Genomic DNA, 25,731 nt, shown 5'->3' on the forward strand with positions numbered 1-25,731 from the left:
GCTTTATTTCTCAAACACAATCCAAAACAGACTCCAAATAGCATTACTCAAAATAGAAGTCCTGGTTTTGGCAATACTCCTTGATATTTTCATGTATTAAATTCTTAATGAGTTAAGTCAATCACGAGTTGTGAATTTAATAAAAGAAAATCAACAAATCTATTATAGGACAGCCGTATAACAAATGTATTAGGAGGATATCCAAGTCATCCCAAATCATATCTACATGAATATCTGATCCTTAAGCAAGGAGGAGTTTGAATATCCACCACTGTGAGTCCTTCAAGTGTCAACAACACACAACAAGACGTGCAAGTAATAGAATAGAGAAAGTGTAGGAATATTCTGGGAGGAAACTTGAAACTGTGGGGTCTCAAAGAAAACTCCTAAAAGTTATCGACGTGCCCACACCACATGGATTTGACAATTAGTTCAACAGCTTTCCTTGTTTTTAGTTAACATCTCTTTAAATGAAACCTCATATTCATTTACATGCATTTATGCTTTTGCACCTTCTATCTAACTATGCATACATATTTATTATATTGTAGTATTATAAATATTATTAAATTTGTAAAATTTAATACAAATCATAAGACTTACACTTCACTCTTCTACATGTGTACATATTAAACTATATATTGTTGCATACTAGAGAGAAATAATTTGTTTACAATAACAATAGTAGTAAAAGATTCTTTAGAGCTTTATTAGCCAATAGCCATATGCAAACCCTCAAAGAAAAATTTACTAAAAACAATAATAATAGTGGTGGCTTCTCCTTCCCGCGTGTGGTTGCCGATTTTGTTCGTTGTAGTGTGGCCTCCTTTAGGTGGCTTAATTTGTTTCAACCTCGTTCAATATTTGTTCTAGTTTTGTGGTCCTTGTAAGGGTCCGAGAAGGGTTCCTACTCTTTATGGATTCATTTGCTTTGCTTTCGTTTGTAGTCCCTAGTATTTCATTTGTTATTTAGGGTTGGCCACCCTATTTGTGTTTTTATTTGGTTGTAATTTTTCCTTTTCCTCTTTCTCATATTGAATAGAATAAAAAAACAGTAATGGTAGTAGTCATTCAGGACTCATCTAGTGGAGAAGATGAAACCCTTTTTCATTGTTAAAATAAAAATAATAATAATAATAATAATGAATCTGGGGAAGACACGTCTAGTGGAAAGTAATTAAAAACCAAATAATGTGGTCTCCCCCTCTCTTTTGGTTTGGACCGTTTGGTAATTAATCATTGTGGGCACATCATTTTTATTTTAAAATAGTAATTACATTGTTTTTTTATAAAAATTACAGTTTACTCCCTTAAAGTTGATAGCGTTTTTCAATTCGAATATCAAAATTTCAATTTTTGCAATCCACTCCCACAAAGTTTTAATTTTTTTTTTTTAATTCGACCAATGTTATCACAAAATTTTCATATTGCCCTTGGTTTTTGTTTTTATTTTTATTTTTATATTTTTTACAAAAAAAAAAAATTTAGAGGTGCAAAAATGGCCAGATGGGCAAAGGGGTGGCTACGGCCACCCTGAATTTTTTTTTTTAATTTTCTATAAAAAATAAAAAAAAATAAAAATTATGGGCAATATGAGAAATTTTAGATACAATTGATCAGATTGCAAAAATTTGAAACTTTGGAGGGGTGGATTCAAAAATTAAAACTTTGGTGTTCAAATTGAAAAACGCTGTCAACTTTAGGGGATAAATTGTAATTTTTCCTTTTTTTTTTTTTAAAAAAAAGTAATTAAAATTCCGACCACGTTATGTGCTTGCCCGTGAATTCAAATTATTAAATTATTATTTTCTAGTCAAAGGAAGCTTTAAGACCATGATCTGAAGTTCTGAACCCATCCACATGGCTTTCTTTGTCTAGAAGACTAGAACCCCAATATTACCTTGAAATAAGCTTTTTCTTGTTTCCTTTTTGTCTTCATTTCATTTATTTAATTTTTTTTTTTTCTGTAGATGTGTATTTTTCTTTTTCTTTTTTTATTGTTTGTAGGTTGTCTAATTTGGTCTTTCTCAATTGGCACATCCTTCTTTTATTAAAAGAACATGCTAAAAGATGAGGTCGATATATTTGCTACTAAAAAAAAAACATTAAACTTAGATTGTTGGATGAGATATGACAAAGAATGACACTTGAAGAAAGTATAAATAATGTCAATGTTTTCTGAACAAAAAAAACAATAATAATAATGCCAATATTTTTTTGTTTAGTAAATAAGGGCGCCCATAAAAAAATTTAAGCATCTTTATTTTAAATGAAATTAATAGTATTAAAAAAAAAAACACAATCTCTTTATGTTTTCCTGATCATATATGAGGAACTTAGACTGTGAAACATGTATGTTTTGATCTAGTGGCAAACACCACCATGAGTTGAGAAGAGATTGAACATCGAGACGTAAAACCAATGTGAAACAACCAATCAAACATTCTATAGGTATGTTTCTATATTTTCTAACATCTTGAAACCAAATGGATTATACAATCAAAATGTGTATATATATATATATCTCATTTTATTGAGAGAAAGTTATGAATGTTGGCTTTTTAATATGGTTTTTTTCAATTTATTGAATTATGATCATTACAATGGGAGTGGTTCAAGTTAAGCCCCCAAAACTAGAAAGAAGCTCCGGTGGGCGGCCTCAACTTCTGGCTGTTTTGATATGGCTATTGTATTTTGGGAAGGTGACTTCCAAAGCAAGGAGCCACTTCTAGACCGGCATAATTAGATGAACGAGTTAAAAATACTATTCCCTAGTTTACAGTATGTTTTTAGCACAATTTGAATTTATTAATTTTGAAAAATATATTATTATGCTGTTTTTAGTATCAAATTAAATTGAGATTCAATATCTAGACGATACTAAAATTATACTAAAGATGCCACCAAGTAATAGATTTAGCAAGACTAATAAGGAATTATCATATGCCTATAGATGAAGCATGGCGTCTTATCTCATGTCCCACACCTCTTTTCCATTCCGAATTTTCTTCATCGCTTGATAGTTCCATCAAGCTAAATGCTAAGCGTGACAAATACATTTTAAATCATTACTAATTTCAATGATTTAGAATATGCAAAATATACACTAGTTTCAACAAATGAAGTGATTAATATGGAGACTTGAGTTTTTTCAAAACAAAAACGTAACATATATAACATATAAAGTATTTGAGCATGGATAGTTAGGTTTTTTTTTTTTTTAGTTAGTATGAATATTTAGAGTCCGTTTAAGTTTGCGATTTCAAATAGTGCAATTTATAACTAGTTTTTTAAAAACGTGATTTAAAAAAACGCAGTTAAGCGTTTGACAAAATTGTAATTCGTATGCATTTTTGTTTGTGTAAACTGTTAGAGAAGACATAAATGAAAAAGAATGGCTTTGCTTGTTACTTGTTATTAACTAAGAGACTTGTTATTTGTTTGATCATACACTAAGTTATACTATTTGCATTAACAGCTAAATTGTATTACAACTGTTATTCATCAATCTTATATCTAGCTAAGTGATAAATGTTTGAGAAGTGTTAAGGAACCAAACAAATGAACCCATTCAAACTGAAGTGGCAAAGGTTTTTAAATTAAAAAATGCAATTCTCTCTCCCTTGTCTGTCACTCACGGTTTGCCACGTTAGTTTGAAAATTTTTATGAGTTTATTTATTTGGCTCCCTCACTTTCCTAAATGTTGAGCATGCTTCTTATTATTCTCTTTAGCATATTGGTCCAAAATATTTATGGTATGCTTGACTATGTGTTTGAAGGGTTTAAAAGTGCATTTAACACTAAAAAAGTTCGTTTAGAGAAAAAAGTATCAATTTGGTAAAAAAATTGAAAGCGCTTTTAAGGGTTCAAACAACTAAAAAATGGCCAAAATGTATTTTTGGCAAAAAGTATTTTTTGACTTAAAAACTCTATTTATGAAACACAATCTCAAACATGCACTTCGTTTCTTGACTAGGATTAGAACCGAGGTATTATATTGGTAATAGTGGAACTGACCGGATGAGAAATCAATATATACTTTTGTAAATAAGCTAGATTTGCTTAGGCAAAGACTTCTTGAATATGAGGGAAAGCCAGCAAAGAAAAAGAAAAGAAAACCACTAAAGCAAAGAACGGAAAATTTTTTCAAAACGCGTGAAAGTTGAAATAGCCTTCGGAAAGTTTTTCTAAAAAAAGTGTCATTAGGACACGAGGAAATTGGACCCTATCACCCTTTCATATCACCCAACTACGCAGTCCAAAAAGTCCCAAAATCTTGTGTTACTGCGGTCATCTTGAAATGATATTAAATATTGAAGTCTAATGCCACAGTTTCTACTTTTCACATTAAAAAAATAAAAAGAAAAAAACATATAAAAATTTGAGAAAAAAAATAAAAGAAAAAAGATTCTTGTTGCCTTCTGAAGGTTCCAGTAAAGTGATTTTGCCATTAGGGGTTTCTGAATTTTAATATACACAAAACGGCCAGCCCAAAAATCTGCCTCTACCCGCCATTATTGCAACTTTACCGTTAACGGCAAGTCTTCCATCTCGGTAAAACCGTTTAAAAACAAATTAGTATCTGTAATCCCATGGACTAAAGCAGTACGTCCACCACTCAAGCTTTCCAATAAAATCCCGCCACATCAGCACATTTACTACGTCAGCCGACGTGGGAAGGACCGGTGCTGTAGAGAAATTTTTTTCCATTAAATTCACTTTAAGCTTTAGAGATTTTTCTATTCCAACTTCGATGTTTAAAGGGGAACTTCACTAAGGACTTCAAAACTTCTATCCGTTTTGAAATACCTCTTTTGAATTTTAAAATTTTTCAATTTACTCTCATAAACTTTCAATTGCTTTCAATTTGGACCCCTCCGTCAGATTTTAAACGTCACATGACATTCATACTTCTGACTTTTGTATAAAATTCCAACTTCTAAAACGTTTTTTTATTTAAAAACAAAAAACAAAAATCAGGGATATTTTTGTCTTTTTTTGAATTTTTAACGGCTAAAATTAACGGAATTGTCCAAATTGAGAACAATTGAAAGTTTAAGGGATTAAATTGAGAGATTTTGAAATTCAGGGGGTATTTCAAAACAGGTAAAAGTTTGGGGGTCTTTAGCGAAGTTTTTCCATGTTTAAAAATTGATAATATATTCTTTAATGTTATAAAAATTTTCAATTTAGATCTTTCGTTACTAATTTTCGTCAAATTGAATGAAAATTTATAAAATTACATAATTATCTACTATGCTTTTTTTTTCTTTTAAATTTTCGTTCAATTAGGCGACAATTAGTAATTGGAGATTTGAATTGAAAATTTGATACATTAGGAAATATATTGTCAATTTTTAAATATTAGGGTACAAAGTGAATTTAACTTTCTTTTTTTTTTTTTTTTTTTTTACTTCTTCCACTTTTTTAACGTCACTTTTGTCCTCCATCTGCGCTCCTCACGCTCCTCCCTGCAAAACAAATGCTTTACAGTTCAGTTTTAGATCTACACCAACCAACCAACCAAAAAGATTCCAACAATAAAGTAGTTTTTTTGTTGACGTCTGTGTCCCTTAACTGTTCAAGAACTTTCACCTCCTAATCTGGGCCCTTAAGAGTGTTCAATCATTGAAAGTACTAATATTACCTACATGCTTCTTATTTATTTATTTATTTATTTCCAAATTTTCAAAGGTTTTTGAAAACTTATGCTTGGTTTTTTTACTTCTTCTTCCTTTCTTGCCTAAATGAAATCTAGGGTTTCTAATAACTTCTTCTGGGTTTGTCATATTTGCTTTGGTTTGTAGATGCATGTTCTCAGTTCATTTATTCTGGGTGCTTTTTAATGTTGACTTATTTTCTTCTTTTATTTGAGGTGTTTAAGGTTGTCAATGTTAAAGCAGATGTTCTTTAGGTTGTTAGAATAACCGATCTCATGCTAATGGCAGTTGTAGCTTCTTGTCCTTGTTCGGAGGCATAAAGGGTTTGTCTTCATATGGGTGATGGGTCAGTTATAGATTTGTTTAGGTCAGATGTGATAGTATTTCTCTTGTTTTCTATTTTTGGGGCATGACTTAATCCCAAAATAGTACTTTTAAATTCTTGCGATTTCTGGCTTTTATTGAAAAAAAAAGTATATTTAGCTTCATTTATAAGGGAACAGAAAAGGAAGGGAGAGTATATTTAGCTTCATTTTTCTGCTTTTCTTGGAGCACTGTGCTGGCACAAAGTGTTCCTTGTGTTTCAAAATATTCACTTTTCTGAAAAGGGTGAGTGGTGCTCCTGGTGGATTGCTCTGTTGGCTGAGAAATGTTCGTTTCTGCTGAGGAAGAACAGATCTCATTGCCTTCAGAAAATGCAATGGAGTCCTTGAAATCATCCCCTATGGGATCCAGCCCAGATTCCCTTGATGGGATCTCGCCGGTTTCTGAATTGCACGATGCACCGACAATTCCTGCCATCTACACTGATGTCAATGTCGTTCCTGAGCACGAAAAGAACGAGCTTAAGCAGTTGATATTGAATCTAGAAGGTAGGTTTTTCAATAAATGACGTCGTTGTTTGAGTTCCAACTTCCAAGCAATAAAAGTCATTTCCATAATATTAATATCTTGCATTGAATTTAGGGGAGATTGAACTGTTGAGGCAGAAGCAGAGGTCTTTGAATGAGAAGCGGAAAGAAGCATTGAATAAGATATTAGACATCAAAGGTGCATTGAATTCATGGGTTTCTTCTTAAATGGTCTTTGTCTTTCTTCTAATGTAGCATTGAATTCAATTTTCAGGCAGCATTCGGGCGCTTTGTCGATTTCGACCATTCCTATTGACAGAAAAGAGAAACGTCCGTGAACATATTGTAACTGGGCCGGAGAAGATTGTGGTTAAGTTGGCTGGAATAAGGAAAGAATTCGAATTCGAAAAGGTTTTCTTACAAGAAGCAAGCCAAGGTTAGTATTAAATGTCAATCTGTTTGTTAAGTTTTGATTAAATATATATATAAATGATAAATCCTGTTTAAATTTTCTGTAGAGGATGTTTTTGTTGAGGTGGAACCAATCCTCAAATCTGCACTTGATGGGCATAATGTCTGTGTCATAGCTTATGGTCAAACAGGCACAGGGAAGACATTTACAATGGTCAGTAATTGAGATTTGGGTTTTTACTTGTTACTGCATTCATTTGGTTGAGAATGATGATGGGCTGAAATGAATCTACAGGATGGCACAAATGAGAAACCAGGAATTCTTCCCCGTGCCCTGAAAGAGCTCTTCCATCATCAAGCCTCTAAGAATAACTCATATTCTCTGACATTTTCACTGAGTATGTTGGAGGTTTACATGGGAAATCTTAGAGATCTGCTGGTTCCAAAGCCATCCTGTAGAGCATATGAAGCTCCAACAAAATGGTAACTATTTTTAACCCAATGCGCCATATAGATTTACTATGTAGAAATAATTTCCTGTGCAAGTTTTTAGATAGCTTACTATAATTTGGCTAACTCTATTACAGCAACCTCACCATTCAAACTGATTCAAAGGGATTGGTGGAAATTGAGGGTCTCACAGATGTTCCAATTCCAGATCTTGCAACTGCCAGATGGTGGTACACTAAGGGGAGAAGTGTCAGATCCACTTCTTGGACTAATGTTAATGAGTCATCTAGCAGGTCACACTGGTGGGTTATGGGTCTATCTAAGTTTTCAGATAGTTTTGATGGATTAATTTCGTTTGATAATTACGTTATCTGTTTAGCTTTATATAAATAGCTTAACGAGGATCACCATTTATCGACGGGGAGATGCTTCGGAAGCTAAAGTAGAAGCAAGCAAACTGTGGATGGTTGATCTTGGAGGAAGTGAGCGATTGCTGAAAACGGGAGCCGCTGGACTGACTCTTGATGAAGGAAGGGCCATAAATCTTTCTCTTTCAGCTTTAGGTGATGTTATTGCTGCTTTGAGAAAGAAGAGGGGCCATGTGCCTTACAGGCAAGTCCTCGGATTCTCAGCTTTAGTTATCTTCTCATTCTTTCTGGATAAGATAGGAGTGGATTCCCTAGTTTATAATTGCTGTGAGATATCCATTTTAAGGTTTTTTGGCCTACCAATTATGCTATGTTCTCGCTCAGTTTTATTTTCCCTTTCTCTGGTTGCAGAAATAGCAAGCTAACTCAAATCCTCAAAGATTCCTTGGGTAATATTCTGCATTCTTCCTTATATCTTCATACATTTGTTTGGATACCATTTCAGAATGAGCTTATAGCATAGTTGAGATCCGAGGATTATGGCTAATAAAGATTATAAACTATGCATTTGCAATAAATAATGCTCTTGATATCAGAAAGGAATTGTTTTTATGTAAAGTTACAATATCTCCTCTACTTATCAAATCAAATATGCATAATGTTTTACAATCAATTGCTATAGGTGATGGTTCGAAGGTTTTAATGCTTGTGCTTGTAAGCCCATGTGAAAAGGATGTTGGAGAGACAATATGTTCTTTGAGCTTTGCAAAGAGAGCAAGAGCAATAGAGTCCAATAGAGAACTGCCAGATGTATGCTTCTCAAATTTCATTTAGAGTGTTGGTATCTTCGTTAGCGTATTTGTCTAACCAATACTTGTATCTATGCAAATACAGGAATTGAAGAAGCAAAGAGAAAAAAGGATCATGTTGCTCAAAGAGGACATGAGAGAAGCTGAAGAAGAATCTCAGAAAGTTGGGAATCAAATACAGAAGGCTGAAATCCTGTTAAGTGAAAACAAAAGTCTACTCTCAACTACTTATAAGCTTCTTGAAGAAGAAGTGAAGACCCCCATGAGCCCCAAAGAAGATTTGAAAGAAGCTATAAGAACAACTCCAACGTTCAAGAAAGGTATTAAAAGAAATCTTTGTAATTCTCTGCCTCGTTTCATGACTTCCACTGAGGCCAGTCGCCAAAGGAAAAGTGCTGCTGAAAAAGAGATTGTTGGAAGAGCAAGAAGTTTTCGATCAGGGACTAGAAGTTCGATCCAGTTTTCAGCTTCCCAGTCACATAGTTATATGGATCATCCTCGTTTCAAGGCGTTTTTAAAAAATTCAAATAGAAAATCGCGACACTCCGAAACGAATACACTCCTCAGAGAGAGTCCCAAATGCAATGAATCGGATTCGAAAGTAGACGCCTTGCCACAAAGCAAGATGGCCACTGCATCAGATCCAAACTTGAGAGTTATACTTCGTCATAGAAGAAGAAAGTCTGATTTAATCTAGGCATGAAAAATGAATGTTGGCCGATCTTCTGCAGATATCATAATGTGTGCGTGTGTGTATTGTTTTAGGTTCAAAGTTTTTCCTTTAATTTTACCTGGAAAAACTTTATAGTGGGTGATGTTGTTCAGTATATGTGGTAATAGGTTGCTTTGCTGTGGCTTGCTGGCTGCTGCCTTTTGGATCTGTTAATTTGTTTGTTTTGTCTTTTGGGTCCTGTTAATTATTTGTTAACATGATTTTTGTAAGCCATAAAGGGGCAGAAACTCTTGTTTGAACTTTGTTATCATGATGTATGGAAATATTAGATTTGCCTTTTTACGAATTTGATTATTATGAGTCCCAAAAGCACAAATACAAAGATTACTTTGGAAAACTAGCTATCATTTTGCTCCCACGCTTTTTGGGCTATTATGCCTTCACTTTGCCAAACCACCTTTATTTACTTGTCTTTTCTGTCTTCTCCAATATCAAACACTTGCATTTTCAATCTCTTTTATGTTTGATTACTACTTGGCTTATGGTTCTTTACTTCTTTAAACTTTTTTGTCATGTGTTATGTTTATCTTCAGGGCATGTTTGCTCTTTTTGCAGGCTAGTGATGTGTACACATTCGTAGACCAGCTATCTGGCTTTCCTATCAGATTATTTTACTTTTTTTTTAAAAAAAAAAAAAAAAAAAATTATATTATACTTTATCGAATTATAAGTAAAACATTTTTCTTGGTCGTTTTAATTTTTTTTAAGAGAAACTTCATTTTAACTCTCTTAAACTTTTATCATATTTGCAATTACATCCATAAGCTTTAATCAAATATAGTTTTAGAATGTATTCAAGTACTTTTACTACAAATACTTCATCTCAAAAAGAAAAAGAAAGCTTCATGGACACATTTCTATGACATATGAAAGGGTTGGCAGCACCAACTAGAACATTTAGAAACATAGATCGATTCTAGGAATGCAAGGTAACATACCAACTAGAATAATTATCAAAATAATGAACTACATAATATTCATACATTTTATCAGGTTTACTTTCTAATAGGCAAAAATTAGATCTTCAGCTTCGGGATTATTACTGACACTGTCCAATATAATACGGCCGAACAAAATAGTCTTCAAATGTTTTCAATATTTTAATTTTTATGAGCAATGTATGGATGATGACCCGCATAAAGGAGATAATGAAATATTAAGCCCAACTGGAACAATCAGATGAAAGTGTTACACTTTCACCATTTAATTCTTTTGGCATTTCCAAGATATATCTTCAAAAGCTATAATGGAATGATATTCAGTTTCTGCTTTCCCTTTCTCTTTTGCTTTTGCTTTTCTTAAAATAAAAAAAATAAGAACATAACAAATTGTTATTGTGAACAAATTTATAACAAATAAACTTACCCCGGCAAAGTCTTCAAAGTCGTGGTTAATGTACATAGTACCATAAAGGGGTTGTATCTGCACCATTTCCATAACTTCTCTCTCAATGTTGTTCCTCATAACCATTTTCATGTGTTCCCCACGTATCAACTTTATTTTCTAAAAAAATAAAAATTTAAATAAATCAATATTTAAAAAAGATAGACTTAACAGTAAATTTTTTTTTTTTTTAATATATCTTCTCTTCTGTCATAGTAATTTGAATTAATTAAACAAGAAATATGAATTAATTAATACTCATCAATTTTGAACAAAAATTTATTACCACTGAGATCTTAATGAGAGCTCATCACCATTGAGATCTCAAGATAACTAATCAATAAGAACAATTGCTCATTTTATCAAGATTTTAGCAAGAATAAAATATCCAAATGATCATATCCATATGGTGCACCAACAATATCCACGAAGTCACGCTGTATCACCATCACAAAGCATTAACTAGAGTTCCACAAAATGTAATTAATAGACTTTAAAATATAATTAACAAACACTTGAATCCAAATATAGCTTCACTTCTAAAACATATACAAGTGCATGCTAAAATCTAATAAACAAGCTAAAGGGCAATTGCATACCTGAACTCCTCCATCAAATGCTTGTTTTTTTCAACATGAATACCAAGTTGAAATTTTGAATTGATGACCAAGAATTCAAACACAAATAACTGAAAAAATAATGATTGTGCATTTAAGGGGCAATATTGAAAAATTACTATATCAAAATTCTTACCATCAACATCGTTATATAAACCAGATGCACCTTTAGATGCCGCACTATTTGCATACACATAACTACAATTGCTTTAAAACTAGTATAAACCCAGTCAAAACCGGTTTCTAAAACCTTCATTTTTTTTAAAAAAAAATTTCACCAATTCGTTAGGATTTTTTATCAAATCCTAACATAAGGGTGTTTAAAACTTTTAAAATACCCTTTTCTTTTTTTAGGAAAAAAGAAAAAAAAAAGAAAAAAAAAGAAGAAGCAAGAATTTAGACATTGGTTAGGAATTAACGGAGTTTACAAAATATTTATGCCTGAATCTTCGAAAAAAAACAATTATATATATATATATATTAAGAAAGGTATTTTTCTTGGTCGTTAGGTATTTTTCTTGGTCGTTTTAATTTTTTTAAGAGAAACTTTACTTTAACTCTCTTAAACTTTCATCATATTTGCAATTACATCCATAAGCCTTAAGCAAATATAGTTTTAGAATGTAATCAAGTTTTACTACAAATAATTAATCTCAAAAAGAAAAAGAAAGCTTCATGGACACAGTTCTATGACATATGAAAGCGTCAGCAGCACCAACTAGAACATTTAGAAACATAGATCATTTCTAGGAATGCAAGGTAACATACTATAAAAAATGTATACTTAGAATAAAATTTGATACTAGCCCAATAAGCCTAGAATTAATTTTTTTAATTTGAGAGTCATACCTTAACCTCTTCTGGATCCTCCAAGTGATGATGCGCCTTATTTTGCATTAGTATGAGGAGCTCATTGACCATGTAAGTATCAACTGTATGTTGAGGGTTAGCATTCATGATTTCTTTATTGACATAAAGATTCCATTTAGTATTTCCACCAAAGATCTCATATCTACATTCTCCAAGCTTCTGCGTCAGTGTTCCTGTAGCTTGATCATTTGGCTTACCCTTAATTTTGTCACTCACTTGACAAAGAAAACATATTCTCTTATCAGAGTTCCAAAATAGTGGATGTGACTGCAACTTTTTGATCTCTCCCTGATAACACAATGCATCATTTCTAATAAGAATTCATCCATATTAATTATCAGAAACATGAACTACATAATATTCATACATTTTATCAGGTTTACTTTCTAAAAGGCAAAACCTAGATCTTTAGCTTTGGGATTATTACTGTCACTGTCCAATATAGTACGGCCGAACAAAATAGTCTTCAAATATTTTCAATATTTTCATTTTTAGGAGCAATATATGGATGATGACCCGCATAAAGAGGATAATGAAATATTAAGCCCAACTGGAATAATCAGATGAAAGTGTTACACTTTCACCATTTAGTTCTTCTAGCATTTCCAAGATATATCTTCACAAGCTGCAATGGAATGATATTCAGCTTCTGCTTTCCCTTTCTCTTTTGCTTTTGCTTTTCTTGTTTGCATGCCTTCATAAATTGAATCATATAAAAAATAAAAAAATAAGAACATAACAAATTGTTATCGTGAACAAATTTATAACAAATAAACTTACCCCTGCAAAGTCTTCAAAGTTGTGGTTAATGTACATAGTACCATAAAGAGGTTGTATCTGCACCATTTCCATAACTTCTCTCTCAATGTTGTTCCCCATAACCATTTTCATGTGTTCCCCACGTATCAAATTTATTTTCTAAAGAAATAAAATTTTAAATAAATCAATATTTAAAAAAAATAGACTTAACAATAAAATAAAATAAAATAAAAGTAAATATATCTTCTCTTCTGTCATAATAATTTGAATTAATTAAATAAGAAATATGAATTAATTAATACTCATCAATTTTGAACAAAAACTTATTACCATTGAGATCTTAATGAGAGCTCATCACCATTAAGATCTCAAGATATCTAATCTAAGAACAACTGCTCATTATATCAAGATTTTAGCAAGAATAAAATATCCAAATGATCGTATCCATATGGTGCACCAACAATATCCACGAAGTCACGCTGTATCACCATCACAAAGCATTAATTGGAGTTCCACAAAATGTAATTAATAGACTTTAAAATGTAATTAACAAACACTTGAATCCAAATATAACTTCACTTCTAAAACATATACAAGTGCATGCTAAAATCTAATAAACAAGCTAAAGGGCAATTACATATCCGAATTCGTCTATCAAATGCTTGTTTTTTCATCATGAATACCAAGTTGAAATTTTGAATTAATGACCAAGAATTTAGACACAAATAACTGAAAAAATAACGATGGTGCATTTAAGGGGGCAATATTGAAAAATTACTCTATCAAAATTCTTATCACCAACATCGTTATATAAACCAGATGCACCTTTAGATGCCGCACTATTTGCATACACATAACTACAATCGCTCTAAAACCAGTCTGAAGCCAGTCAAAACCGGTTTCTAAAACCTTTATTTATTTATTTTTTAAAATTTTACCAATTCGTTAAGATTTTCTATTTAATCCTAATAGAAGGGTGTTTAAAACTTTCAAAATACCCTTCTTCTTTTTTTAGGAAAAAAGAAAAAGGAGGAAAATACAGTTTACCCCCCTAAAGTTTCAGGGGTTTTTCAATTTTAACCCAAAAGTTAAAAAATTGGCAATTTACCCCCCTGAAATTTTAAAAATTGGCACTTTAAACCTTCTGTTTCTAATTTCCGTTAAATTGGACGGAAATTTTTTTAAAAAAGCCAGAGGGTACTGATGTAATTTCATAGATTTCCGTCCATTTAGACGGAAAAATTAAACGGCGGGTTTAAATTGCTAATTTTTGAAACTTCAGGGGGGTAGATTGCCAATTTTTGAACTTTTGGGTTAAAATTGAAAAACTCCTGAAACTTCATGGGTGTAAACTGTATTTTCCCCAAGAAAAAAAAATGCAAGAATTTAGGCATTGATTAGGAATTAACGGAGTTTACAAAATATTTACTCCTGAATCTTTGAAAAAAACAATATATATATATATATATATATATATATATATTAAAAAAGGTATTTTTCTTGGTTGTTTGCATACACAACTACATTTGCTCTAAAACCGATACCGACTTTAAAATGTATATACAGACTTTAAAACGTAATTAACAAACACTTGCAACCAAATATAACTTCACTTCTAAAACATATACAAGTGCATGCTAAAACCTAATAAGCAAGCTAAAGGGCAATTGCATACCCGAAATCGTCTATCAAATGCTTGTTTTTTTCAAATGAATACCAAGTTGAAATTTTGAATTAATGACCAAGAATTCAAACACAAATAACTGAAAAAATAACGATGGTGCATTTAAGGGGCAATATTGAAAAATTAATATATCAAAATTCTTACCATCAACATCGTTATATAAACCAGATGCACCCTTAGACACCATACTATTTGCATACACAACTTCAATCGCTCTAAAACCGGTTTCAAAAGCCGGTCAAATCCGGTTTCTAAAACCTTCTTTCTTTCTTTTTTTTTCAATTTCACCAATTCGTTATTATTTTCTGTCAAATCCTAACGGAAGGGTGTTTAAAATGTTTAAAATACCCCTCTTAAAAGAAAAAAAAAATGCAAGAATTTAGGCATTGGTTAGGAATTAACGAAGTTTACAAAATATTCACGCCTGAATCTTTGAAAAAGGCAATTATATATATATTTTTTTTAAAAAAGGTATTTTAGAAATTTTGACAGGATTGAACAGAAAATTCAAACGGAGCGGTGAAATTGAAAAAAATTGAAAGATTGATACACTTTTTCAGGTGATTGTTGGATCTTCGAAGTTCGACCTTTGGGGTTGGGCACTTCTTGATCAAGTCCAATAAATCGGACCCAGTTTAGCCCTCTTGTAAGCAAGCTCGGGCAACCCAAATTTAAATCTAGCCTTCAGGCCCACCCCAACTTTCTTATTCTAGTTTCTTTGATATACAAATTTCTTAGGGTAGTTTAATGCACTAGAATGAAGATTATTTTGAAATATGAATGAGTGTTAGGAAAAATATAAGAAGTTCAAATAACAATGAATAAAATTCTTAATACACTCTTACTTATACAAAAAGTAACGGAGGAATAACATTCCCTCCTCCTGGTCATGTCAGCCCCAATCACCATGCGAGGGTGGTCGGACCACTCGATTTGGTTGTCGTGACCACTAGATCCGAGCCATTTGGTTGTTGTACGAAATGGCAACGAGTGAAAAGACATTGGTATCAGTAAATATTCCTTCTTCGGGCTTAGTTTGAGCTTCTAACTTGCCTCAACCCTTGGTAATTTTGGAAATGAAACACTAAACCACCTATTTATCTCTTGCCATTTTACATGAGTAATATGGAGAAACTCCCATGACTTTTGAAAATAAACTCATGACTGTTATATTAGTGTCAATTTGTATAACATGAATAAAAAAATTAAGCAATAAAATTTAACATGTAAATTTAATTGTTTAGAAAACAGTTCACATGAGTGGCATGTGGACTACTACATTACTTTGAAAGGAACTTGTAGTATTATAACTCCATATGAATATCATTTGGCACAATATGAGTGAAAAAAAATTAGAAAAAAAAAATTTAACAATTAAATTCGCATGAGTGAAAAAAATTAAAAAACAAAAATTTAACAATTAAATTCGCATGAGTTATACATGGACAACTATATCTATTTATAAGGAACATGTTGCGTGATAAAAATTATAATATTCCTAAACGACAATCAATACAAGCGATCTTCGATCAATCTCTAATCGATGAAAATGCTGCCGTTTTGAAGAATAAGAGCGATCGTCGATCCAGACTCCGAGTTCGCTAAAACACACAAGACAGACAGAGAAAGAGGGACACCGACACACATGGCTATCTCATCGTCCTCGGCGTCGCCGAAGGGCGTGGTGGTAACAGTCCCAGTGCTAGTACTCGCGGCCTCGGTGGCTGCCGTGTTCTTGTTCTTCCTCTTGTCCTCGCTCTCCTCCTGTTCTTGCCCCGGTGGCGGGGCCGGTTCCGGTTCCGGTTCCGGCGTCGGTATTGGTGTCGGTGTCCCCGTGTCCGGTGGTGGCGTGACTGTGTCGACGAGAAAAGAGGATGTGGATTGGGTGAAGGAGCAGATCCGAGCGAATGGACTCCATATGCAAGAGAATGTCCTCCGCAAGGGCATTAACCCTCGCACCCGAGCGCAGCAGCTCCAGGATCTCTCGGAGTCCGTTCTCTCTCTCTCTCTCTCTCTCTCTCTCTCTCTCTGTGTTTGTGCGAATGTGTGGGTAATTTTGTGAGTGTGATCAAACTTCTGATGTGGGTTTGTGGGGTACTTATTTATTGATTTATTTACGCATTGCTTGCTCTCTCAGTTCGGATTTTGGAGATTTGAATTTATGTTGTAATGTCTATATCATGTGGTTTGTTTCAGAATTGTGTTTAAGCTTGTTTTCTGTGTGTGTGTGTTGGGGGGTCTTGGATTGAGTGATTTGGGGTTTGGGCAGGACGTTGGAGTAGAAGGCGGCTTGGAGGAGAAAGAATGGGAAAGATGTGAGAATGGGTTTAGAAGGGAATGAAGGTTAAGAAGAGGAATGGACAATGGTTACTGGAAATGTGGGTTGCATAGGATTGATATGTATATGAAAGAGGGCAGAAGGGAAAGTGTGATAGACAATTGGAAATTCAGAGGAAATGCAAGGAAATCTTTTTGGGGCACTCTCTCTCCCTCTCTCTCTCCATACACACACAATGCTCAATATGTTTACTGGAAGTTGTATATTATCGTCACATTTTTGTTTTAAAACAATGGTTAGGTTTTTGTGAAACTTTTATGTTTGCAGGTGTTTGAGTGCATGCAAGAAATCGCCAATATTTGATATTAGAGTCTGTAAACATCAGAATGTATTCTTTGGATACCGGTTTTAAAATTCTGATATTATTTGCCATAGTTTCAGTTGATTAGTGCTCCTCTTTTTTGGATGGGGTAAGTTATGTTTTCTTTGTTTTTCTACTATTATGGGGTCTGGCAAATGCTTGGACCTGCCGCTTGGCTGGTTGGGTGAGGTTGGATCGGATGGGTCTTGGCTTCAAATGTGGAGAAAAAAAAAAATCAATTGGTTGCTGAGAAGCACTGGAATAGAGAGAAGATAAAAAGTTGTAGAACTTAGACCTGTAGGAACCTGAGAAAATGCATTCTAAATAAAGTATGTCATTAAAAGCTCCTTTTTCTTCTTCTTTTTTACCCCCTCCATTTAGTTTTGTTAGCAGCCAAAGTTGGAACTGCATAAACTATATTTAGTGCTTGTTCAAGTCATTTCTTGCAGCTTCAGCATTCTTTATCTGTTATATGAATCAATTCTGCTTGCGTGTGTTTGTATTTGTAGTGTTTGGATAGATATATGTGTTCAATGTACATGTTAGAGTTTGTAGATATCCTTTTCTGTGTGTTTTTATGACTAGCCTTGTCAAGATTATAATCAAATTCCTTTTTCCAGGTTCAAAGGCATATCACATTATGAAGGACCTGAAGCAAACAACCACACTGCCCTCCCTTGCCCTGGAGACCTTCTTGTTGAAGAGCACCACAGCAACTATGGCGAGCCCTGGGCAGGTGGGCGAGATGTGTTTGAGTTCCTTGCTGAATCTGCCCATCTCACGCCTGACTCCTGTGTCCTCGAGATTGGCTGTGGCACCCTACGAGTTGGCTTGCATTTCATTCGCTATCTCAATCCTGAGCATTACAATTGTCTTGAAAGAGATGAACTCTCTCTGATGGCTGCATTTAGATATGAGCTTCCTTCCCAAGGGCTCCTATACAAGCGCCCAATGATTGTGAGAGGCGAGGATATGGATTTCACTAAGTTTGGTCCAGGCATTGTGTATGATTTGATATATGCTAGTGCTGTCTTTCTACATATGCCTGATAAGCTTGTGTGGACTGGTCTGGAGAGGTTAGCAAGTAAATTGAAACCTTATGATGGGCGAATCTTTGTGTCACATAACATAAAGTTCTGTACCCGTTTGGGCGGAGAGGAGTGTACAAAGCGGCTCACGAGTTTGGGGCTCGAGTATGTTGGAACGCATACACATGATAGCTTGCTTTTCAATCACTATGAGATCTGGTTCGAGTTTAGGCGGTCGAAAGCTTAGGACTTTGTGGATTTTCTCTTTGGATTTAGTTTTTCATAGTTTGGAAGCAGGTATCGAAGCTACAGGTGGCCTGTAACTACTGCAACCAGAAAGCTCAAGTCTTCAACTTCCTGTTGATAAATGCATATGGAAGGTTGAGGGATAACAAATTGATGGATCATCAGCTTGAGCGCAAACTTGAACCTGTTTTGTATTTTTGAGTAGCAAAGTATTCATTGTGAGTTGTAAATTAGGTATATCGATTTGTAACGTTATGTAATGGATACAAGAGATGTGTTAACAACTTAATATATTCTTTTTCCTTTGAATTCTTCTTCTTCATTGATTTTATGGTGGTTCCTCTTATTGCACAAAACTGCATGATTCGATGTTGAGTCACCTTGAATTGTAGGGTATGCAATTCTTTGATTTAGGCCTAAATTGAGTCACCTAGGCATTTAAAATGAAAAAAAAATAATAATAAAAAATAAAGACACCCTTTAAGGTGTTTGGCCACCCTTGAGGTTAGAGGATGGTTGGCTATTCCAATTGAGTGGTTGGGTGGGCTGACCACCTCTTTATCCCAATAAGTTGGTCGGCCACCAAAAAAAAATAGAAGAGGTTTATAGGGGATGGGCTGACCACCCTTTTTTTCAGTTGTGGGAGTAGTTAATGGAACCACCCCAGCCATTTTCTTTGAGAGTAAGAAGATGGTCGACCATTCTTTGACAGTACAACGGTTGACTATTTTAAGGGATGGTTCGGCTATCCTAACTACTCTCTTGGGGGTGGTCGACCAATTTTTTGGGGTTATTGAGTAACTGAACGTGTGATCGTAGCAGGGTAATTTAATAAATTCTAAGTCTCCTTACAAACAACAATCAATTGAATAATAACTCTAAATTTCTAATATCTCATTTTTATTAATGAATGCGGGGTGCCTTATATAGGCTTACAAAAAGAATTAGAATGCAAATATAATTATAAAAATAACATGCATATCCTTGATAATCCTAATAATATATAACCCTAATCCTAATAAGACTCCATATAACAATGAGATAATAGTCATACGTTCATCCAAGTTTTTCCTTCTTATCTTTGCAATCCTCACGTTGGTAACTCCCAATGCTTCTCATGTACATGTGGTTCCATAATAATCCTTTCCCCTTTTAAAAGACCCTTGTGCTGAAGGGTGATGTAACACCCGCATAATTATGCCTAATATAAATTATATAATTACTGGATAAATGATAACCAGCAGAGCATTGAGAGATTAGACAAAAGAGCTTGTTGGGAGTCGCTAACGGGAGATAGTTATAGCTCCGATGCCTAAGCCTTAAGTCATTGATTTTTTTTGAACAATAGTAACAACTCAATTGACAAAGAGTCCATCTCTTTTATCAGGATTATAGCAGTTGGCATCAAATAAAATTTCCCAATTTTTGGGATTAAAATTGGAATAATCTCAAGGATCCCAAGATATGTAGGTCCTAAATTATTTTTTAGGACATATTTTTGAGACTTTTGAGTTTATTTTTATTTTGATACAACGTGAAATTAATTATAAATCAAGTAAATCTTATTTTTCCATAAAAATTATTTCATAAAACGCCTATGCACAAGGAAAACAGTGAGATCTCCATCGTTTGACAGGAGAAATACTCGCAGCTGAAAATGTAAAACCCCATAAAGACTTAAACCCTAACACTGACGCAGAGAGAACACAAAATTAGCCATCATCTTGAGACGACCAGAGTCAAAACCCAAGAAAATGCGTTCTACACGAATCATTACCAGCACATGCAACAAACTGTCTACCTTCTCATTCTTCTCCTTATCTTCTTCCTCTGGATACTGTCACCTAACTCTTCAACAGCACCGTTCGATCTTCTCCACGGCGCAGCTCCAGAGCTCATGGATGGACAAGATCAAAGGGGTCTTCACTGGGCAGAAGACCAGCCCGGGAGAACCCCAGCTGATCAGCTCCGAATCATTCACGCTTCTCCGTGAGTCCTCGCATCACCTCACTGCCCTGTCATTCTAGCTATTATTGCTTTTCTATTTTGTTGCTTACAGTTGATGTGATTCACATTTTGGTTGTTCGTGAGGAAACCCTTTTGATTTTTCGATGCAAAATGGGCATTTTGGGTTTCATTTCCTTCAACTTTCCATATTTGTCATAAAACATTTTTCTTTTAAGTTTTGTTGTTGTTTTCTGCAAATGCAAGTTTACTGATTAACCCTGTTGTTTCTTTTCTTTTTTGCATTTTGTTTTGGAATTAGTGTATATTATGTTTAATAGTAAGTTGTTAATGTTATTAAGATCATAGTTATTGTTATTTGATTGCAGGGTTTGCGGATGAATTGAAGAATGCTAGAAGGCTAGGGGCATTCAAGCAATACATAGTGGGTCGAAGCAGTGAAGCGACATTTTCCGATGCTTTTGAAAAACAGGAAGCTATAATTCGATACCTTGGAGGCTTTGATCCTACTGGAGAGGTTGGTTTTCTCCCTTATATTTAATTTATCTCTACGTGTGTGTGTATGTGTTAATGGAAACATAGAATTTTTTTTTGATAAGTAATGTAAAACTTCATTGGAAAAGCATAAGGCGCCCTTAAGTAAACATGCCGTATACAAAGGGAGCTCTTACAAGCCCAAAACCCAAGAAACAACAAAGACCCCATCAAAAACCCTCCCAGAACTCCCCAAAACCCACCTGAAGCCCCTCTGGGAGAAAACAAAAGACAAACCCCAGGAAAAACCCTCCAAAAACACCCCCAATACCCAATAGAATCACCCAAGAAATCTCCCCTCCCCCCCCGCCCCTCCCCAAAACACCAACTACTTCCTTCCCGTCCTATATTGAGCACACTCCTAAAGCCGTTATGCCACGAAGCTGTCCTTGGTACAGAGAACACTCGGAGAAGATGCCCTAAGCACTTAGAGGGAAAGACCACTGGTGAAGTTAGTAGCCACCAACAACATCGACCCAGCTGGGGAAGACTCACAGATAATCAGCAAGAAGAACCACCAGTGAGGTCCGTTACCACATACAACGGGGATCCAGCTGGAACATATCCAGAAGGCGAACCCGCAACCATCACCTGGATTTGGTTGGTAATCGATGAGCTTTCCAACTCCCTGGGACACACCCATCAAGCCGGAAAACCCCACATAGAAATGATACTGAGATAATCATCGCATATATTTAGTTTATCTCTACGTTGTGTGTGTGTTGTGTTTGGGGTAGAGTGGGTTATGTCTAGACATGTGGTGGATCTTTTCGCATGTTGGAATAGGAGGGTTGGCCGGAATGACATCATTATTGTTTGGAATGCAATTCCTTCTCTTTTATTGTGGTGCGTTTGGAGAGAAAGGAATCAAGAGATAACGAGCTCGGATCTACAGACTTGTTTTCTTAAAGCCTTATTTGAGTGGATCTATGCTACCACCTTTCTACATGTATCTAGCAATGCAGATTTTTGTTTATCTTTTTTCATGTTCTTGATCTATGCTACATTGGTTCTATGTTTTTTACTTTTTTTTTGTGAAATTTTGTTTGGGTGAATCTACTCATTTTGGTTTTAGGTCTCTTGATGTGTAGAATCTTCAAAGCAGTCAAAAACAAGAAGCAGCAAAGCATTGTAATTGCACAATAGCTGATGTTGAGAACGCACTTGCAAAGTTTTTATGGGCTAAAGAAGCACAAAAAAAGATAGAGAAGTTAAAAGAAGAAGGGAAACCAATGCCGAAGAACATTGCTGAGGTAGGGTTCTCTCAGTTTGTTTTCTTTTCTTACTGTCAAATTGGGTTCTAATTTCTTGGTTTTTGTGAAAAATTCTTACTAACTGTGTACAATATATAAAAATTATTAATTGAAATCTTTAAATCTGTTTTGGTTGGTTTGCAATTGGGTAAAATTGAGAAAAAGAAAAAAGAAAAAAAGAAGCATATGCACGCCTGTAGATGTGTCTTAATTCTAGTCTCTGGAGGGACGTATAGTTCCCTAAGCAGAGTATCTTGATCTGCACATATTTTGTGTAAGTTCGTGAGGTTTGTTTTCTGGCTAAACACCTCTTGACTAGGTCTAGGTTTTCCTTACACCATAGACAAAATACGAGTCCCAGATTATGAGTAATATGATTTTCCTTTATTAAAATGAACTGAGTTTTGAATGTTCAGAGTGTAAACTACAAAGGATTTTTACACAACAATGAGGAAAAAGATGGGGCTGGGTGGTTGAAGTTTATTAAATTTCTGATCAGATAAGTTATGGTAGACTGCTTATTTGTAGGCTCTTTCTTATCCCCCCTCCTCTCTCTCTCTTTCTGGGGTGGGACCTGAATTTGTGTAGGTCCTATCCATTTTTTTATCACACACCTAGTTGCGATTGTGGTATTGTATGCAGTTTCATTGCCTGTCTTCTATTGTTGGATTATATCACCCTGCAAATAAATTTGCCTTGAGCTTTGTCTTTTACTGTCTTTCCTATGTTGTTTCTTCAAGCACAAGTGTTGATGACTGGATTTATCTAAGGTCGCTTGTGTATTGTCTACTCTTTCTTTACTCTTAGAATCTAGAATATGTAGATAGGTACACGCTACTTGGCTGTGGAGAATATGGAGTACAGTTTGCTAGTTAAGGGGCTGGTTCAATTTTCTTAATCCTTAGAATGCAAACTGAACATACACTTGCAATTATTTGTATGTTATGCTCTGTAGGTGCAAAAGCTGGTGGGTTCAACACCATATGATCTTGCCAAGTCTAATTTGGCTAAGAGTGGTCAAATCAGTAGGAATGCGCTATGCCCTTGTGGTTCCAAGAAGAGATACAAACGGTACTCTTGCTATGCTTAAACCTTTTGAGTAATATTTTCTACTTTTTTTAGAATATCATGAAGGTTATTAGATTAAGTGTTAAATAATGTCTTTTAATTTCAGTAGATACTGTTACATGTTTGCAATATGTGATATACTATAATATAGTTATTTTTATTTTTATTTTATTTTTATAAAAAAAAAAACTATAATTTTTTAAAGTTTTTTTTCTTTCTTTCCCAACTCACTTTATCTGGCATTGCTTTAAAGTTCTACACTCTTTCAATTAGATTGAAATTTTAATAGTCATAATTCCGTGCATGCTCTTTTTCGTTCCTGTAATAGATAGAAACTTACATTTCATACTTTGAAAGTCTTGGCTTTGGTATAGGTTAGTTTGATGTTCGTAAGTAGTCATAAGCTAGTTAATCAGCTCAGATGAACTTGTGGCTACAAAGGATTCGGATGTGCAAACAATGGTTGAAGGTCAACCACTTTTCTTTACAATAGTAAGCTACATGAAGTCTTGGCTTTGGTATAGCTCAACCACTTTTCTTTACAATAGTAAGCTACATGACGTCTTGGCTTTGGTATAGCTTAGTTTGATGTTCGTAAGTAGTCACAAGCTAGTTAATCAGCTCAGATGAACTTGTGGCTACAAAGGATTCGGATGTGCAAACAATGGTTGAAGGTCAACCACTTTTCTTTACAATAGTAAGCTACATGACTGGGGATAGTTTTAGACCTAACTTTAAATACCCTACTCTACTACAAGGTGGAACCTCAAACCTTCCCTTATTGACGGTCAAAAAGAGACTACTAAAATACTATGGTCAGTAGTTTTTCATTTTAAGTATTCAAGGGTCGGTTTTCTCATATATACTTTTAATGTACTTTGGGGCGTCTTAATGTTTTTAATGATATTTCAATTACTTATAAAAAAGAAAGTATTCAATGGTTAGTTTGGTAAAATTTCGAGAATGGGTAAAATTGAGAATTGATTTGGTGGGGGCTACATTTGAGAAAAATTGAAAGTTGGTTTGTTTGGTAAAATTTCGAGAAGTGTTTTGGGTAAAATTGAGAATTGATTTGGTGGGGGCTATATTTGAGAAAAATTGAAAGTTGGTTTGGTAAATTTTTTGAAAAGAGTGTTTTTGTGAAAATAAAAAATTGAGAAATATTTTTATAAAAAAAAAAAAAAAATTAAGAATAATGCATTAGTGGTGAGGGCCATGTCTGAAAATCCGTTTGGTTAACTTGTATTTAAAAAGAGTTTTCAGTGTTTGAGAAGTAAAAAAAAGTTTTATAAAATTTTACCAAACCGACCCTGAAGGTTTGCTATTTCCATGCGATCTATTTTTTTTTTGGGGTTGGGGGTTGCCCCGGGGCAGGGGCAGTTTCCCTTAGCATTTTTCCCTCTACAGACAATCTTGCGTGAACAGAATATGTAATCATCAAAAAAATTTCATTCATAAGTCTCTCCATCTTTCTTCTCAACCATATAGTGAGTTATTTTCATAAGGTTGGTGATGTTTTTATCTCCTATTAGTATACTCATCTTCAGCTGGTGTCTGTGTTAAACTCAGTAATAAAGTGATGGCTGCTGAATTTTGTTTCATAGGGCATATGTTTGAAGGTTTTTTTTTTTTTTGGTGGGTTGAGAAAAACATATCTTTGAGCGCCGACATATATTTTGTGCCTCTTAATTAATAGCTTAGAGAGCAAAATCGGTACGTTATATGCACCGTGCACACACTTAACTACGATGAGCTTATTTTTCTCAATAATTTTTTTTTTTTTTTTTTTTTTTTTTTTTTGTGATGAAGGTGCTGTGGGAAGGATTGAGGGTGCAAAGGATTGAAGGGATTTGAGAATTAAAATTTTACAGCGAAAAGAATCCTGCTCCAAAGTCTTGGATATGAGAGTTGCACAGCGATGGTAGAATCAGTTTTCTGTCTCAAATAATGTCTCTTGTTGGAGCCCTTTGGTTTTCTTTCAATTAGTTGGACTGGTTGGCCTTCAGACGAGGTCCTCGTACTGCTTTCAGGAATTGATGATCAGATGGGATTTTTTACCCAGTCATTGCTCCTGTTTATACATTTTTGCAATGAAATTGGAAACTGGTATATAATGCATGGAAGCCTTGTTCTTCTTCACTTTGTTCTTAATTTATGTGTCTTTTCTGATATATTTAGTCATGTTTCATTGCATTGACCAAGAATCCAGGAAATGGTTACTTGATTTTCTCATACACTAAGGCGTGTCTGGTTAAAAAATGGCTTGACCTAAGATTTACACATAATAAATGTAGCCACCATGCCAAGCATTTGACCTAAGATTTAAAGAATTGGAACATGGCCGTAAAAGATGAGCCATTCATGGCTATTCCTTGTATGAATTAGTTTACAAACTAGTTTGT

General features: G+C 34.3%; 3 protein-coding genes across 3 annotated transcripts; all 3 read left to right on the forward strand.

The window, feature by feature from the left end:
- Positions 1–5,482: 5,482 nt before the first annotated feature.
- On the forward strand, positions 5,483–9,569 carry LOC132172613 (kinesin-like protein KIN-14U). The gene is made up of 10 exons (XM_059584147.1): positions 5,483–6,533; positions 6,628–6,711; positions 6,787–6,948; positions 7,031–7,137; positions 7,219–7,406; positions 7,511–7,675; positions 7,767–7,985; positions 8,153–8,190; positions 8,424–8,551; positions 8,636–9,569. The coding sequence occupies exons 1-10, from the start codon at positions 6,311–6,313 to the stop codon at positions 9,245–9,247; spliced, it is 1,926 nt and encodes a 641-aa protein (XP_059440130.1). The 5' UTR covers positions 5,483–6,310; the 3' UTR covers positions 9,248–9,569.
- Positions 9,570–16,114: 6,545 nt separating this feature from the next.
- On the forward strand, positions 16,115–18,818 carry LOC132170596 (uncharacterized). The gene is made up of 2 exons (XM_059581624.1): positions 16,115–16,585; positions 17,856–18,818. Exons 1-2 carry the CDS (start codon positions 16,242–16,244, stop codon positions 18,508–18,510), a joined length of 999 nt encoding a protein of 332 aa, XP_059437607.1. The 5' UTR covers positions 16,115–16,241; the 3' UTR covers positions 18,511–18,818.
- A 1,299-nt stretch (positions 18,819–20,117) lies between these two features.
- LOC132171733 (uncharacterized) lies at positions 20,118–25,468 on the forward strand. Its single transcript, XM_059583123.1, has 5 exons — positions 20,118–20,498; positions 20,843–20,991; positions 22,100–22,261; positions 23,217–23,332; positions 25,139–25,468. Exons 1-5 carry the CDS (start codon positions 20,264–20,266, stop codon positions 25,155–25,157), a joined length of 681 nt encoding a protein of 226 aa, XP_059439106.1. The 5' UTR covers positions 20,118–20,263; the 3' UTR covers positions 25,158–25,468.
- Positions 25,469–25,731: the final 263 nt, after the last annotated feature.

This window comes from Corylus avellana, chromosome ca2 (genome assembly GCF_901000735.1).
Source record: "Corylus avellana chromosome ca2, CavTom2PMs-1.0".
Classification (NCBI taxonomy): Eukaryota; Viridiplantae; Streptophyta; class Magnoliopsida; order Fagales; family Betulaceae; genus Corylus; species Corylus avellana.